Below are 15753 nucleotides of genomic sequence, written 5' to 3' on the forward strand. Positions count from 1 at the left end.
AGGAGTGAGTCCTGTCACTAACAGTCGATGTCATTATTTATCTGTATCACTGATAAAGTGCTGCAAGTTTATAGTGATACTTTTACAAAGACCTAAGACAGTTTTTTGTAACATGCTTGTCTTAGTTCCCCAATATTATGATGGCTGTTGGCATCTGAAAATAGAAGATTTTTAAAAAAATAAATAAAATAAAACAAGCTCCAGATTGTATCTCAGGCTGTTTTGGCGTGTGACCCAAATGGCTCATTGCCTTAGGTAACTGTAGCTCCTCCAGGAAAGAAAGTGTTAAAGGCACCATGGGTGTGTCCATGTATAGCCAATCAAACTTTAAACATCCCAAAATGTAGGTCTTTTCCTTTCTCTTCAAACTTGGAAAGGAGGATGTAACCCTGTATATTCGTCTTTCAAAATTATACTGTATTCTCCTGATTAGCATTATGAGGCAATGTGCCTTGTTTAATAATGGTGCATTTAGTTGTCTCATCTACATCAGTAGTAACTTAAAGTATTTTGATCTATAATGTATTTTCATTTAGGAAAACGACTACATTGCTTCATATTTTGAAGATGGCGATGACTTTGGTGCTGGCAGTGACGACAATATGGATGAAGCAACCTATTAGTTATTTGTATTAGATTGTGTCCTACCCTGGCCTTCTAATACATCCACTAAACCATTTGGACCCAGTTGTAGGTGGGCTGAGCACTCACAACTCTTGATGCAGCTAGTTGGAGTTGGAGTGCTGAGTTCACCCTCAGATGAAAGGGCATTTTTTTTTCTGATTTATTTAACGGAGTTGAAAAATGGGAGACCTAGCTGCCATATTCTGTTCTTCCAAAATGCTTTGGAGACAGGTATTTATCACTGCAAGGTTCTCTAGAACTCCCCGATACAGAGTACTATGTATGCCTTTGTATTGCCTCTGCTGCACTGGAAAAGAATATGCATTTTGACTGAATTGTACCTAAGCATTTGCACTTCTCTCCATTCTGTGCATGGATGGAATCAAATCCTGTTCCGAATTTGAAGTCATACTTCAGAGGATACTAAAATCAGTAGTGAAACTTGTATTGACTTAAGTGAACCAGGATTTGGTCCTTTCTGAACACAAGCTGTTCCTACTTAGCTGCTGACTTTCTAAAGGAATTTATTATAATTTCTGTAATCAGGGGATTGAAATATAACTGAACACTGAGCACTTTCATGAACAAAGTAGCCTAAAAATACTTTGGTACTGTGGACTAAAGGTAAGGAGATAATTTTGAAAGGCTCTTGCATTCTAATCAACAGACTTTCATAGTTCAGAACTTCGACCAATAGGGAGCATCTTTCAAATCAGTGCTTGCTGGGTGTAAGGAGACTTAATAAATGAGATTAGATTGTGTTTTATGAATTACTTTTTGCTGGAAGTGAGGTCTGGGGCTAATTAGTAGCTTCATTTAGAGAGGGTTTGTGGCTGAGGTTTGAGCAAGGGAGTGGGAAACCAGGAAATTCTGATTTCTAGGTTTGGCTCTTCTCTGTGGCCTTGGACAAGTCCCTTAACATCTCTGCATCAGTTTCCCCAGCTGTTAAATGGGGGGAAAATACTACTTCCTACCTCATAGTACTGTTCAGAGTCGATGTTCGTAAAAATACCTGCTATGTAAATCTGAAATAGTTTTTAGTTAATTTACTTCCCAGCACAGCCAAAAAATCAGACAGTAAAAGAATGGTACATATAATAGAAGAGTAATATGCTACGATAAACTGTGAAGGTGGTGAAAACAATACATGAATTCTATAAATATTCTATATTTGAAGATGAATATGTTGTGACTCTAATCTTTCCATTACAATAATCCTAGGAGTTATTTGTGACAATAGCTGGTAAGTAACAACATTTTCAAATGTATCACTAATATTTTTGTGTTCCTAAGCAACTTAAAATAGGTCTCATTTTTTAAAAACTGTTTTGCTTTGCTCAAATTCACTCAGAATGAATAGAAAGCACTGGATCCTAAAATCTCAGCATCAGCTGAAACTGTCACTGTTTCAGTTATGGCCTTTGATGCCTTTTTGAAGTAGCCACAGGAGCTGTCTTCATAAAAGGAGAAGCATGTGGTTTTATAGAATAGGCTTTAAATTTCCTTTCTGCCAATCTTCAAGGAAATTTAAAGCTTATTCTTATTGTTTTTTGTTTTCTTCATGCTTCTGTTTTTCTCTGAAGTACTCCCAGCTGGACTCACAACTACTGTCAAAGATGGAGATGCTGAGGATAAATCTAAAGCAAAATCAACAGAAACCATTTTAGCTGACTTGAGGATTGCAGGGGGTGTGGGGGGGAGCAGATTTCAGATTTTTTAATTTTAATTTAAAATTTAATAAAAAATGAATGAAAAGTTGAAAATAAACTTTTTCCTCTAGAATTATTGATCTGGGCAATGTCACTAAAAGGCTCTAACCTATGCTTTTGTTGTTCCTCTGCACAAATTGGAACCTGTGTTAGCTGAGCAGATTGGTCCTCTTTCTTTTCACTCTTTAGTTGTTGAGAACTAAAATGTGTTCTCTTCCAGTGAGAAACTGGTTATTAGTTTAAAAAATAAAAAATCTTGTAAGCTTTAAGTTTGTTTCTTGATGGCTGGGGCACACATTTGCCAAACAATTCCTTACCTCAGTGCTAACTCTGAAACAATGAGAGATAAAATTCAGAAAAAACTATTTACCTGTACTAATAGCTGTGTAATTTAGGGCATGGCTGTATTTTTTTCCTATGTTAATTTAAATGCTCTGATAAACAAAATGTGAAAAAATTCCAAAGGATGAGACAACTAAATACAATGCAGAGCACACCTCAAATGTATGTTTTAAACTTGTTTAATTATTAAATTGCTATGTAGGAGGATATAGCAAAACAATGTATAACAACTTATTTCTGTATTATTAAATACTATGCTGTATTGCAACCGAAATTTACTCTGGTTATTAATTAGGACTTTGTGTTGAAGTTAATTTTCTTATAACTAATAATGAAGAGTTGAGGACTAAAGTTTGTGGGTTTAAAAAAATTTGTAGTATGGTCTGCACACAAACTGCATTTGTGCACATAGGCTACCTCTGTATATGGCCAGGGCCTGGCTAGTTATTTCTCTACCCATACTTGCATGTGGGCTCCTGCACCAACTCAGGAAGAGAGAAGCTGAGCAGATGCCATAATAAAGTCACCATCTTTGGAACACTCCAGAGGTTCTGCAACTGATCCTAATAAACTAGAGAAATACAACCTGTATGGAGCTACTATAACGTGGGTGCATATCTAGGTAGAAACCTGTTCCCAAAGAATAATTATCAGTCGTTCACAATCAAGCTAGATGGGTATATTGAGTGGGGTCCCATAGGGATCACTTCTGGGTTTGGTTCTGTTCAGTATCTTCATCAGTGATTTAGATAATGGCATAGAGAGTACACTTAAAGTTTGTGGATGATACCAAGCTGGGAGGGATTGCAAGTGCTTTGGAGGATAGGATTAAAATGATCTTGAGAAATGGTCTGAAGTAGAGAAGATGAAATTCAATAAAGCCAAATGCAAAATACTCTTCTTACAAAGGAACAATCAATTATACACATGCAAAATAGGAAATGACTGCCTAGGAAGGAGTACTGCACAAAGGGATCTCAGGGTCAGAGTGGATCACAACCTGAATATGAGTGAACAGTGTAATACAGTTACTGTGACCAGACAGCAAGTCTGAAAAATCAGGACAGGGGGTTGGGGGTATTAGGAGCCCATATAAAAAAAAAAAAGCCCCAAATATTGGCACTGTCCCTATAAAATTGGGACATCTGGTCACCCTAAACAACAGTTGTAAAAAAAGCAAACATCATTCTAGAATGTATTAGCAGGAATGTTGTAAGCAAGATGCAGAAGTAATTCTGCTGATTAGACCTCAACTGGACCATTATGATTTAGTCTGATCTCCATAGACCATGGAATCTCATCCACTAATTACCAGATCAAGCTCGTAACTTTTGTTTGTGCTGTCACATATCTTCAAAAAAGACATTGTCTTGATTTATAGAGTTTAGCCGAACCCAGCTCAGGATAAGTTGTCTTGTTGGTGTTTTCGGTACCAGGAGCAGAATAGGAGGGTATTTGAGGGTTTGAGTATACAGGAATGGGGTCACCAGTAGAGGTCACTGATGTACTCTACAACACCATTGTCTCCTGCACATCACTATGAAGATGGAAGTTATTTCCTAACAATTCCAGACTCTGCCAGTAAACAGGATCACACCAGTATCAACCAACATGAAGACACACAGGAAATAGTACTTTAAACTGCATTTATAAAAGTGTGTTTTCAGAATGTGGAGAAAGAAGAGGTGTAATGTTACAGGCAAATATCTTCCATACACACACACTGCTCAGGTCCCAGTGACTTGGGGAAAACAATATAGTTGTGCTGATCAAGGATGTTTTGTAAACCAATTTAAGTATGAGGATACCCTTCCTTCCATTTTTTGTCTGCAGTCAAACCTTGAACCCAAAGCTGCCTTTCAGTGACCAATCTCAAGGCACCAATAACTTAGTGGTAGCTTTTTGCTATCTGTGCATTGTACCACATGTACTCAGATGATCCTGGAGCCATTTATGACTTTCCCTTTAGACATGCCTCCTTCCATTTCATCCCTGCACAACTGGTGGGGGGAAGATGTTACAACCCCCCCCTTGTGGAGAAATGTGGCTATTATGGCTATAGCAGCTACCATGGCTGGTGGCAAATACAGATAATGATGCAGCAAACCACTTCAGACACACCCATACCTTAGCACTGCCCTTTAAGAATAAAGCTTGGTAAAATTATATTGATTATTCACTCTGGTCCTGTATCAGGGTCTGATACAAGAATTGAACTTAGCAGCATACCTGTGACTGTCTACCTCTCAAAAGGGAAAGATGAAGATGAGAGCATTAAACTATACTGTTTAGGGTCTGCATGAAACCTAGAACTACTTTTCAGACAGCATTCCAAAATTGGCACAGTCCCTTTAACTATTTAGAATATGATTAATATTCCCCAATGTTAGCAGAGTGAACAAAACATTGTTTACTTGGGTTTAAGAAAACTTCTGACTCTGGATAATAATTGTACAAAGTTAAATAGGATTTCAGCTGCAAATTCCTAGGACAGTGGCAGGTGAAAATAGTGTATCACTGGAAAGGTAGTTTTGCCAGCCTGTGAAAGTGTTGGCATCTGAAAATTAGCTTAATTAATAATAGGGGTTACTTTTCTTGGGCCTGTTTTTTAAAACTGCCTCACTCACCTCATGGTTTAGGTAGGTCAAAGGCAGTCATTTATCTGAAACTGAGAGTCTACTCATACAAGAGGGGATGAATAACTATACTGTAATGTCATAATACCAATAGATATGAATATTGGACTGAGATCTACACAACATATAAACAGAAATATTAACCGACCTAAAAAGAGTTTAGTTTGAGGTTGTACATAGGCTAACCAATATCAGCTTGAGAGACAAGTGTGCAAGTTCCTCAGGAAAGCAGATGCAGGGACAAGAACATGCCATCAAGTTCACATTTCGCTGCACACAAAAATATTTTATTAGAATGCTCAGAACTCTCCCAAAACTATGAAGCAAGTGAAAGGAACAAAAGGTTTAATAAGAGGCTTACACCTTCAGCCCTGCATTATTTCACATCTAATTACATTTTGATCCTGTATAAAATACTTTGTTATACAAAGACCATTTGTGGTAGTGTACTCCAAAAATATATCAGATTTAAATAAAATATTTACATATGTGCCAACAGTGCAATATGTACTTAGATTAAAAATTGACTTCCTGAGCAAATCATGTTTTATATTTAATCTAAAGCATGATTCTTCACTTGAATGCACCATGAAATAAATTTTTTTACAATTCTAACTTCACTGTTAAAACAGTTTTGACAGGAGTCTGGCTTTAGCACTTCACTTCTAACTATTAAGTGTAAATCTGTACCACAAAGAGCTATCAGCTAGTTTACTGCTACAGGTAAATAACTGATACTGCAGTATCTGTCATAGTTTGGAAAAGAGAGTACAACTGCAACAGAACAAGGCTACTCACAGAGAAGCAAATTGAAATTCATACAAGCAACTCCCCTTAGTACTAAACAGGAGTCCTATATTCAAGAGAAACTTATGTCAGACTCTGATAAAATTAACTTTCTGCTCTTAAAAATGTTATATAAGCTAATTGAATGTTGTTCAAAAGTTTTTTAAAGTATTTTTTCAAAAACTACTTTAAAAGATAAGGTTTATACCTTTGTTGCAGTACACATTTTTTTAGGAAGAACTCATTAACAATAAGTCAGAAGTCTTCTCAGACCTTAAAAAACACAAGTTTGACTTGTGTGAGATGGAGCTCTTAGTATATAATGCCAGAGCAACGTCTCTTTTCTTGTATTTTAACAGTATAGAACCCGTTCATATTCTAATTCAAGATATGATCAAATCTGATTACAATCTATTACCAAAATATTAGCAATTTAACATTTTCTTTTTTCTGCTCGTGTATATGCAATGAGTCACACTTACACGGCATACGAGTTATTTTCAGTATCTTCTGAAAATCCCAAACAACCTCATTTCATGTTTTCAGCTTGTTAATAATTCTCTTGAGTTTTTTATTGTGATGAAAGGACCAATCTCTGACATAAAGCATTAACATTTTGTAATTCCAAAACTAATCATTGCCATAGGGGCAAGAGGTTAGTTAAGGCAAGCAAAAAGAGCAAGCCTAAGTTTGCTCAGAGCACAGAATTGTATTCTATGCTTAAAAAGTTCCAGATCCCAAATAGGTATGATTTCTATTAAGGCACCTTCAAAGTAATGTTGAAATCCTAGATTAAAGCAATCAACTGTTTCTAAACTTCAACTGTTTAATGTTTTGACCTATTATGTTTGCAACAAAAGATTTTAAAACTATTTCTAAAACAAATGTTAAATAATTCCTACTTGTATAGCTAGTTTGGTCTTCTCTGGAAGAAATTTTGCATTACCAAATTCTTCTGAGCGCAGCCACTTCATCAAACAATTCAGAATAGCTCCAAAATAAAAATTCACAGGATCAAAGTGTACTTCCACTTGCCATCAAATTTTAGACAACTTCAGCCTTAAAATGCAATTTTTGTATTGTCAAGTTTTACAATTTTTAAATAAAAATACAGCCAGTTAACCATGTTTGCCTCATTTAACATACTGCATTTGCCCTCCTTAAAATCTGTAAGACATCAGAATTTCTAAATAAAGTGTTTGCAAGTACTGCATCTTTTAAAAGGTATGTCCATTAGAATCACCTGTTTATACTGTACCCTTGGACAAGATGCTTTTTAAACACAAAATATAACATTGAAGAGAAGTATTTTTCACTCAAGTCTCTTTTGCTGCCAAAGTCTATCCATTTACTCACATGGTGAAGTAATTATGAGTGGAAGATAACAGTGATAACTTTGCTTCAGGGGGCAAATACAATGAGATTTAGTCTAAGTTATAGGCACTATCTTAATTCATATTTTAATAAATCCCTATAAAGGAATACATAACTACCTTCCCTTTCCTCTTTAAACAAAAATTATGAAGTTCCGAACTAATTTTCCTCTTCTCTAGCTGTATATTTCTTAGGAAAAATTTATGTGACTGCTTAAATGCAGGGACTAGCTTTTTTCAGGGGAAGAAATTTAAGAGCACAAGAGGCTGACAAGGATCATGGGGGCAGTAAGGCACTGCCAGAAGCTGCATCATCACCGCAGGCCAAATTTCTCTTCTAGGTTCCACAGGGTTTCCCTCTGAAGTGTTGTGGGAGGGGGTCGAAAAAGAGTGGTGCTTCTGAAGCCCTCCTACATATTACCATATGCATCCACTCAGACACCTGAAAACACCAGCTGTTTCAACCGAGGAAAACCAGTTTTCTGCATTGGAAGATGTAATTAGAAAAGTGACATTTCCTTAATAATACAAAAAAGGTAAGGAGCCCTGGAAGGAAATGCTACATCCCTTGGATTGTTTTCCCATACAAGTAGTTGAATAGAAAAAGGCATGTTATTTAGCCAAATTTCTAGTTATTCAGACGTAAGCAGCTAATTATTACACAGGACAAGAATGCCTGTTTCAACAACTGGATTGTGTTTAGGTATCAGAGCATAGCTCACTAATACACAAAGTGACCTCAAGCAAGCTTCTGAAGTACATTTAAAAAGAGGGCTTATGGGCCTATTGACTGGATTGCAGCAGAAAATGAGACCCAGTCTGAACACTGGGCCTTACTTGTAGTAAAGTAAGTTTGCTTGTACTCAAAGCAGGAATTTAATAAACTGTTTGGTTGTGCACTGATTGTGAAAAGCTCACAAACTTCTATTAAATGTCTTTGCAATCTCACCACTTGATGTCTATTACATGATGCAGTAGGTACAGTGCAAAAAGTCCAACATAAGCAGTGCCCTATCAGTCTACTAAGCTTAATTTGGTACATCTTTCTAGTCAGTCAACAGTAGTTCTCAGCCCAACATTCATTTGCCTTTCAGAAAGTTTCACACTGATCTAAGGAAAAAAGTGGTTTGAACTTTATATATGGAAAAGGTTTTACACACAGAATTTACACCAGCCATACACTAAATATATATTCAGTGGTATACATTATGAAGTGGGAAGTAGATCTCTGCAGTTGATAGCCCATGTAGCATGTACCATTAAATATATTATAAATAAAGCATGAAACAATATTTATTTTTAAAATTAAACACGCTGAAGCAGATGCTTTCAGATAGCAAATTATAGTCAATTGTACTCATTTATCTCATGTTTGTCAGAAATGCATCTTAACAGCAATTGTTAATTAAAAAAACAAAACAGGTTATATTTAAATAGAAAAAAGTGCAAAGCCTTTCAAAAATACCTGTTTACATACACATTTATACCATGACAATCTCACATTAAACCTGGTAGTGTCATCTGTCAACGTGCTTGACAGTTTAAGTGACCCACAGAAGGATTATCTCCTATGTAAATATGGCAGGTTCCCACAACTATTTAAATAAAGGAAGCAAAGCATCCTTGTACTTTAATACTGCCCAAAAAGAAGGAATGTATACATCAGTAATAGCTATTCTTTGCATTCCAGATGCATTTTGCATTCTGTACAGTTTCTCTCTTCATGTGAAAGTTATATTATATATGTCTATGAACAACAGTCTCCTGGGACTTTCCATTGTAATGCTGAAGCTCCTCCTCACTCTCAACATTCATGATGTTTGCTGGATTTATTCCATTTGTTTTTGTTGTGATGGTGCTGTGACTAGTGAGTGGGCAGATTCCATTGTAGAATGGTGACTAACGTCCACTTTCACTAAAACCTCGTAATATAAGAGATAAAAAACTGGAGTTATTATGCCAATCACCAACATTATCACCACTGCTGTCCACCATCCTATGCCCCAGTCTGCTCCGTAATAGGGATCTTTCCGCTTTTTGGTTTTAGCATCAGGTTCAAAGCTTATCTGCTGTGCAGATAAGGCAGAAACAACTTCATTAAGATTCTCTCTTTTCGTATCATTGCACTTTACTATTTGCTCTATATCGCGATCCACTTCTTTCAAGAAGTTGCCAACAGTCTCATTACAGGAAAACAAATCAGAAGCTGGGGATGTTTCTTGGAATTCTGGGGAAAACTGAGTAGACGATAAAGGTCTTGAAACTTGCTTGCCTTTTGGAGAGCAATGCGTTTCAGTCAATACACTGAACTTCTTCACTGGAATTTTGATAGATCTCAGCGCAAAAAAATCCTGGTCAGTGATAAGATTATTAACCCTCTTGATGTCTGCAACCTGGAAATAAAAAATTAAAGCAATGTAGTTTAAACAACATGAAAGGTTTATTAAACCTGAAGAAGAGCTCTAGTCTCCTTGAGTGACAGTATACACCCCTAAAAAGGGAAATCCCACATTATAAATGGAATCCAATCAAAAATATTTTGATGCAAGACATGAAATCAAAGAGTTCCAAATACAAACTAAATTTTTGAAACAGACAAGAACTGAAGTACAGACTAGAAGGCAGGAAATGTATTCTAATGCAAATAATCACTGACTCCCTCTGAACTTGGGGGGAAAATGTCACTCAACCTGTGTCTCAATAACGATTTATAAAAATGGAAATAATACTCCTCCCACCCTTTCAAAGAAATGATAACCATTAGTTTATGAAGTGTTTTGCAAACAGACATACTATTACTGTCAGATCTGGTTTGGTTATTCTAGACCAGGGGTAGGCAACCTATGGCATGCATGCCAAAGGCAGTACGTGAGCTGATTTTTAATGGCTCTCACACTGCTCAGGTCCTGGCCAACAGTCCGGGGGGCTCTGCATTTTAATTTAATTTTAAAAACCTTACTTACTTTACATACAATAGTTTAGTTAGTTTATAGATTTATAAAAAGAGACCTTCTAAAAATGTTAATATGTATTCCTGGCACACAAAACCTTAAATCAGAATGAATAAATGAAGACTCGGCACACCACTTCTGACAGGTTGCTGACCCGTGTTCGGGAACATCAAGGTAGATAGAAGTTCTCCTACTTTACAAAATTACCCTCATTCATCTAGTATAGTTCTTTCATCTCTGCCTCTGTATTGCCAAGTGCAACAATAGGCATAACTCAGGACATTAAGACTTCCTATCCTCCCTCCCCCCTTTGAGAAAGGGCAGGGTTTCCTACAGATTTAAGAGCTCCATTTATTAACTCTCACAAAAAATATCCCAGTACAGGTTACATTACAAACAGCTACAAAAAATAAGCTTGTGAAGGGTAGAGACAAGAGGGAGAGGAGAAAAAATGATTAAAGAAGGGGTAGTTTAAAAAAAAAAAAAAAAAAGATTTCAGTTAAAAAGTTAAGTATCTGAACATTTGATTTAAAGCTTTTCATCTTACAGGCTTGGTCTCTGTAGACAGGCTCTCTTCCCTCCCCATCAATCCTCCCCCCCTGCCCAGAATAGGAGCAAAACATCTGAGAACAAGTAAATAAGGTTTCTGCTTCACTCACCAAGTTTTTTTTTTTAACTGTTTTACAATCAAAATTGCTAGAGAATTGAAAGTTTACATTTTGCATGAAAAAAGCCATAAGAACACCTCTGAGCATTCCTTAGAAAATTGTTTTTTATTGACCAAGTTACGAGCTTTTGAAAGCTGCATGAGCAAATGTAGCTCAGATTTTGTACAAGTTTCTCACTACTCTGGTCAAGAAGGCTATACTACCACACATGTACAGCTAGTTCAACTACAAAGTGAGAAGTGTACTGAAGGTTCACCTTAGCTGAGGCAAGAGCTCGGCAGAAACCCTTGGCTTGGTTCAATACTAGTAGATTATGCAAGAGTGCCAAAAAGCTAAACACTACTCATCCAAGTTAAAATCCTAATACTGGGAGATGTTGCAAAGTTAGCAGCACCCTGCAGCTCATGTAAGAAGAGTGTTCTCTTTTTTGGCTCTCCTAAGGTGCATAGGGAGGGAGGCAAGCTCCTAGCGATGTTATTTACATGTGCCAATACCCATTTATGGCTGGTCTTCAGAATTTCAGAGTCCTGAAGAGCAAAGTTACTCATTTTCTCTTCTCTATTTTTCTTAAAAAAAAATACATAAATAGAAGTACCATATGAAAACATTTAATGAGCACTGCTGTTAGGCATCCAAATTAAGAAATGTCTCCATACAGGTTGCTCTACTATAAGTCTGCCCACTTGTGGCAATGCACTGTGGTAGACTTCAGATGCAGCCTCATCTTCTCTCTCAAACACACCACACTTTTTTTCCCAAAATGCATAACATCCAGGAAATGCTTTCAAGAATACAATCTATAAAATGCAGTATGAAGATCTGGAATGAAAATGTGACAGTACATGTATTATAACATTAAGTCCTTTTGTTGTGTTATGTGCTGCTGAAAAGCTGTCACATATCACCCCAGAGAAAGCTATAGTTCAAAGATGTGCAATGTCAGCATATTTTACACACAGTAAAGTTTTTAAACATTCTAGGCTCCATTTGGATGAAAGGTGCTACTATACATACATCCAAGATTACAGCTAAACCAACAGTTTAAAACACTAAAACCTTTTTCTACACCATAAGGCATATTCTAATATTTTGTAGCGTTTCTTTAATGCTCCCAGTACCTTTTCCGGGTCCGAAGAGGAGCTCTGTATGGCTCAAAAGCTTGTCTCTCTCACTAACAGAAGCTGTCCAATAAAGATATTACCTCGCACACCTTGTCAGGCTTAACTTGGACATTTCTTGATTTCTGGGGGCTTAAATATCACGCAACTTAGCATTCGTGTTGTGCAGTTTCTGTCGGGAACACTCTGCGTGTCCCGCTGGGCCTGAGTGGCTCATGGACAAAAATACAAACCGCGCTGGGTACCGCTCTGTACACCAGACTCACCGAGCAACAATACTGCAGCGCTATCGCGTTTAGCGTCTCGCCTGCCTGGATATCCTTCGTTAGCAGCACAATATCATCCAGCCGGTCCCGCGAGGTACTTCGTCGGACCTTCTCCCTCCCTCTGGGGCGCAGCTCGGACACTTCCCCGTCCTCCTCCTGCGCCTCGCTGTCCGCCTGGAGACCGTTTCCGAACGGGTACGCGCGGCTGCTGCCCGCGGCGGGCAGGGCTCCGGCTAGGGACTGGCTCCTCCCGGCCATTCTCTCGGGACGCCTCTAACGACAACAGACAAACACCTGCCACCCGGGGCAGAGCCTTCAGCCGCGCCCAGCCCCCCTCGCCCACCCGCTGCGCTGGCTCCGGGCGCCCAGCCGGGGCCTGCGCACGGCGCTGCTCATGTGGCGCTACACCGGGGGCGGGGACTCTGCCGATGCCAGGGGTCGCGGAGCTGAGGGCAGCCGCGCCAGTCCCTCTCTACGGGCGGCAGCACTTACCTGCCGCTCCCCCAGGAACTCTTCATGGCAATGGCGCCGGGCGGCTGCCACTCATCAGCGCCTTCCCCGCGGGGCGGCCTGTCACAGCCGCCACGTCTGCACAGCAGCCCCGCCCCCACCGCTCTTAAAGGGGCCTGCGCGTCGGGCCCAGCCGCGCATGCGCATTGAGTGAGGGACGCTGTAGAGCGGAGTCAGTTGTTCCCTGGGCTCCGGGGGCGGGAGCAGCTCGCTGCGGCCCGCCCCCTGGAGACACGGCGTCGAGGGCCGTGTACTTAGCGCAGCGCCACAGCGCTGGAACAGGCCTGACTGGGGGGCCGAGGTGCCTGGGCCGTGGGTTCCCCTAGCCCAGCGCTGGGACAGGGCGCCTGGCAGCGGGGCCCACTGCGAGCGTCTAGAGCTCACGAGACGGCCCCAGGATCCTGGGGGGTTGCAAGAGATACCAGGCGGGGTGGGGTGATTTTGGCCCGAAAGCAGGCACGCTGTCTGGACCCGAGAGCAAACTGCAAAGTTATTCCCACGTTATAAAATGCCGCTGGATGGTGCGGAGTCTCCAGCCTCAACCCAGCCCTGAACAATTCGAGTGAGTTAAGCTGGCGTCCCAGGTCTGCCTAGTGCCGCAGCCCAGCCGGGAACTATGCCACGCCCGAGTGATGCGTTTGCCCCTCTAGTCTGCAGCTCTAGTGCAGTGGTTCTCGAACTTTTGGACAGTGTACTGGTGCCCCTTTCACACAGAAAGCCTTTGAGTGCAACCCCACCTTATAAATTCAAAAAAACCTTTTAATATATTTAACACCATTATAAATGCTGGAGGCAAAGCAGGGTTTGAGGTGAAGGTTGCCAGCTTGCAACCCCCCTATTTTAGAACCTTGTGACCCTCCTGAGAGGTCCTACCCCACCCCCAAGTTTGAGAAGCCCTGCTCTAGTGCTTCTCCTCATCTCTTTCTGGGTCTGAATTGGGGGGGGGGCAGATTGTGGGGCTCTTCTCCCCTTTGCCAGACCTGGGCTTGCAGGGGTGAAGATGGAGGGCATCAAGGTGACCAACTAGTTTATTATGGTGAGAAAAATGGAATAAAGCCTCCCTGAGCTATTAGATATTTTCAGCTCCCTCTGCCTCTCTTGTGAAAATAGTGTTGGCTGCTCCCTTTGCCCTCTCCCCTACCCAAAAACTCCTCTGCAGAGAGAGAAAGCTCTGCCGAGCTCCTGCATTAGCTCTGATTGGCTGCTTTTGCACAGGAGGTGGAAAAGTGGGGAAGGGTAGCCAGACCATGTTCCCAAATGACGACAAGGTAGGAGCTTCTGGTCTATATCACTAAAGTGCCTTCAGCAGGGGCCAAAACTGTGTTATTCAAATCATGAGAGTTGGCAAGATTGGGGTTGGGCCAGACAGTGGAGGTACATGTTAAACCAATCTAATGTTGCCAGCCACAAGTGTTCAAAAATTCTGATGAAAGAATCATGAGATTTTAAAAAATAACACATTTTGGATAACAACAAAATAACTGTTGATTTGTCTTCTCATTTTGAGCCTTTAAGGTTCACATTTTCAAGCTTTTCTCTGCAGGAAAATAAGGAGAGCTAGAAATTTCCAAAGAAAAGTGAAATTCTCAAGTAGTCACATGACTTCAGGCACAGGTCTTTAAGAAAAATGTTGTTTGAGTCTCATGATACAATTGAAAGCGTTGGCAACATATAGTCAGTGTTTTGAGTGTCACATAGGAGGTCAGACCCAGCCCAGCAAGTGGCTTCGTCATCATTAGTCTAATGATGTACAAAACAAAAATAATGTATTGCTATTCTTTTCTTGAACATGTCCACAAATTGGAGTTGCTTCCTTTTTGGAATTTGTCTTGCAGAATAAACTTCAATGCATAATACCATTGGGACACAACATCATGACTATTTTATAGGGTTTTTAGAGAGGGCTGAGGGTCCTAGCTAAAGGTGGGAAAGGAGGTTTTGTAGGTGACTGATTAGCAGAGTTCCTGTTAAAATAGTCATTTTCATTATTTTATTAGAATTCTAATGATATATTAGGTCATCTAGAGCCTTGTATAGGTGTCTTAATTATTTAAATATAAATAAAATACATTGCAATGTGGTACATTGTTGTGACGGGTTGAATCACAGAAACCTATTTGGGGCTGCCAATTGATGTGCCAAGACTACTTCTGCCCCTGCTTTCCCTACCAGCTCGGGACCCCAGCATCCTGTCTTGCTGAGCCAGACATGCCCATGTGCTCCAACACAGACCCAGGGTCTGAATTACTTGCCCCAAAGCTGCAGACTTAACTGAAAGAAGCTTACAGAAGTGTTCTTGTTTTTAACACTCAGATGCTCAACTCCCAATGGGATCTAAACCCAAATAAATCAGTTTTACCCTGTATAAAGCTTATACGAGGTAAACTCAAATTGTTCGCCCTCTATAACACTGATAGAGAGATACTACCCCTCAGGTATTAACTGGTACTCTGAGTTAATAAGTAAAAAGTGATTTTATTAAATACAGAAAGTAGGATTTAAGTGGTTTCAAGTAGTAACAGACAGAACAAAGTGAATTTCCCAGTAAAAAATAAAAATAAAACACCCAAGTCTATGTCTAAGAAAACTGAATACAAATAACACCTCACCAGTTCCAGTAAGCTTCCTTTTACAGACTAGTCTCCTGCTAGTCTGGGTCCAGTAATCACACACACCCCCTGTAGTGACTGTTCTTTGTTCCAGTTTCTTTCAGGTATCCTTGGGGGTAGGGAGGCTCTCTCTTTAGCCAGCTGAGGACCAAAATGGAGGG

The 15753-nt window shown here is 39.7% G+C and overlaps 2 protein-coding genes across 4 annotated transcripts in view; one reads left to right on the forward strand and one right to left on the reverse strand.

Annotated features, from left to right (window-relative positions):
* POLR3G (RNA polymerase III subunit G) overlaps positions 1–2943 on the forward strand; it is a 23782-nt gene extending 20839 nt beyond the window's left edge. For all 3 annotated transcript variants that reach the window (XM_032764109.2, XM_075067078.1, XM_075067079.1), the window contains one exon: positions 537–2943. In XM_032764109.2, coding sequence (XP_032620000.1) covers positions 537–623 — 87 coding nt within the window. In that variant the 3' untranslated portion in view covers positions 624–2943. The remainder of the gene's footprint in view (positions 1–536) is intronic.
* Positions 2944–9118: 6175 nt separating this feature from the next.
* On the reverse strand, positions 9119–12832 carry LYSMD3 (LysM domain containing 3). The gene is given in 3 exon segments (XM_032764114.2): positions 9119–9302; positions 9305–9863; positions 12474–12832. Coding segments are annotated over 3 exon segments (912 nt in total). The 5' UTR covers positions 12732–12832; the 3' UTR covers positions 9119–9207.
* Between the last annotated feature and the right edge of the window lie 2921 nt (positions 12833–15753).

This window comes from Chelonoidis abingdonii, chromosome 6, assembly GCF_003597395.2.
Source record: "Chelonoidis abingdonii isolate Lonesome George chromosome 6, CheloAbing_2.0, whole genome shotgun sequence".
In the NCBI taxonomy this organism is placed as follows: Eukaryota; Metazoa; Chordata; order Testudines; family Testudinidae; genus Chelonoidis; species Chelonoidis abingdonii.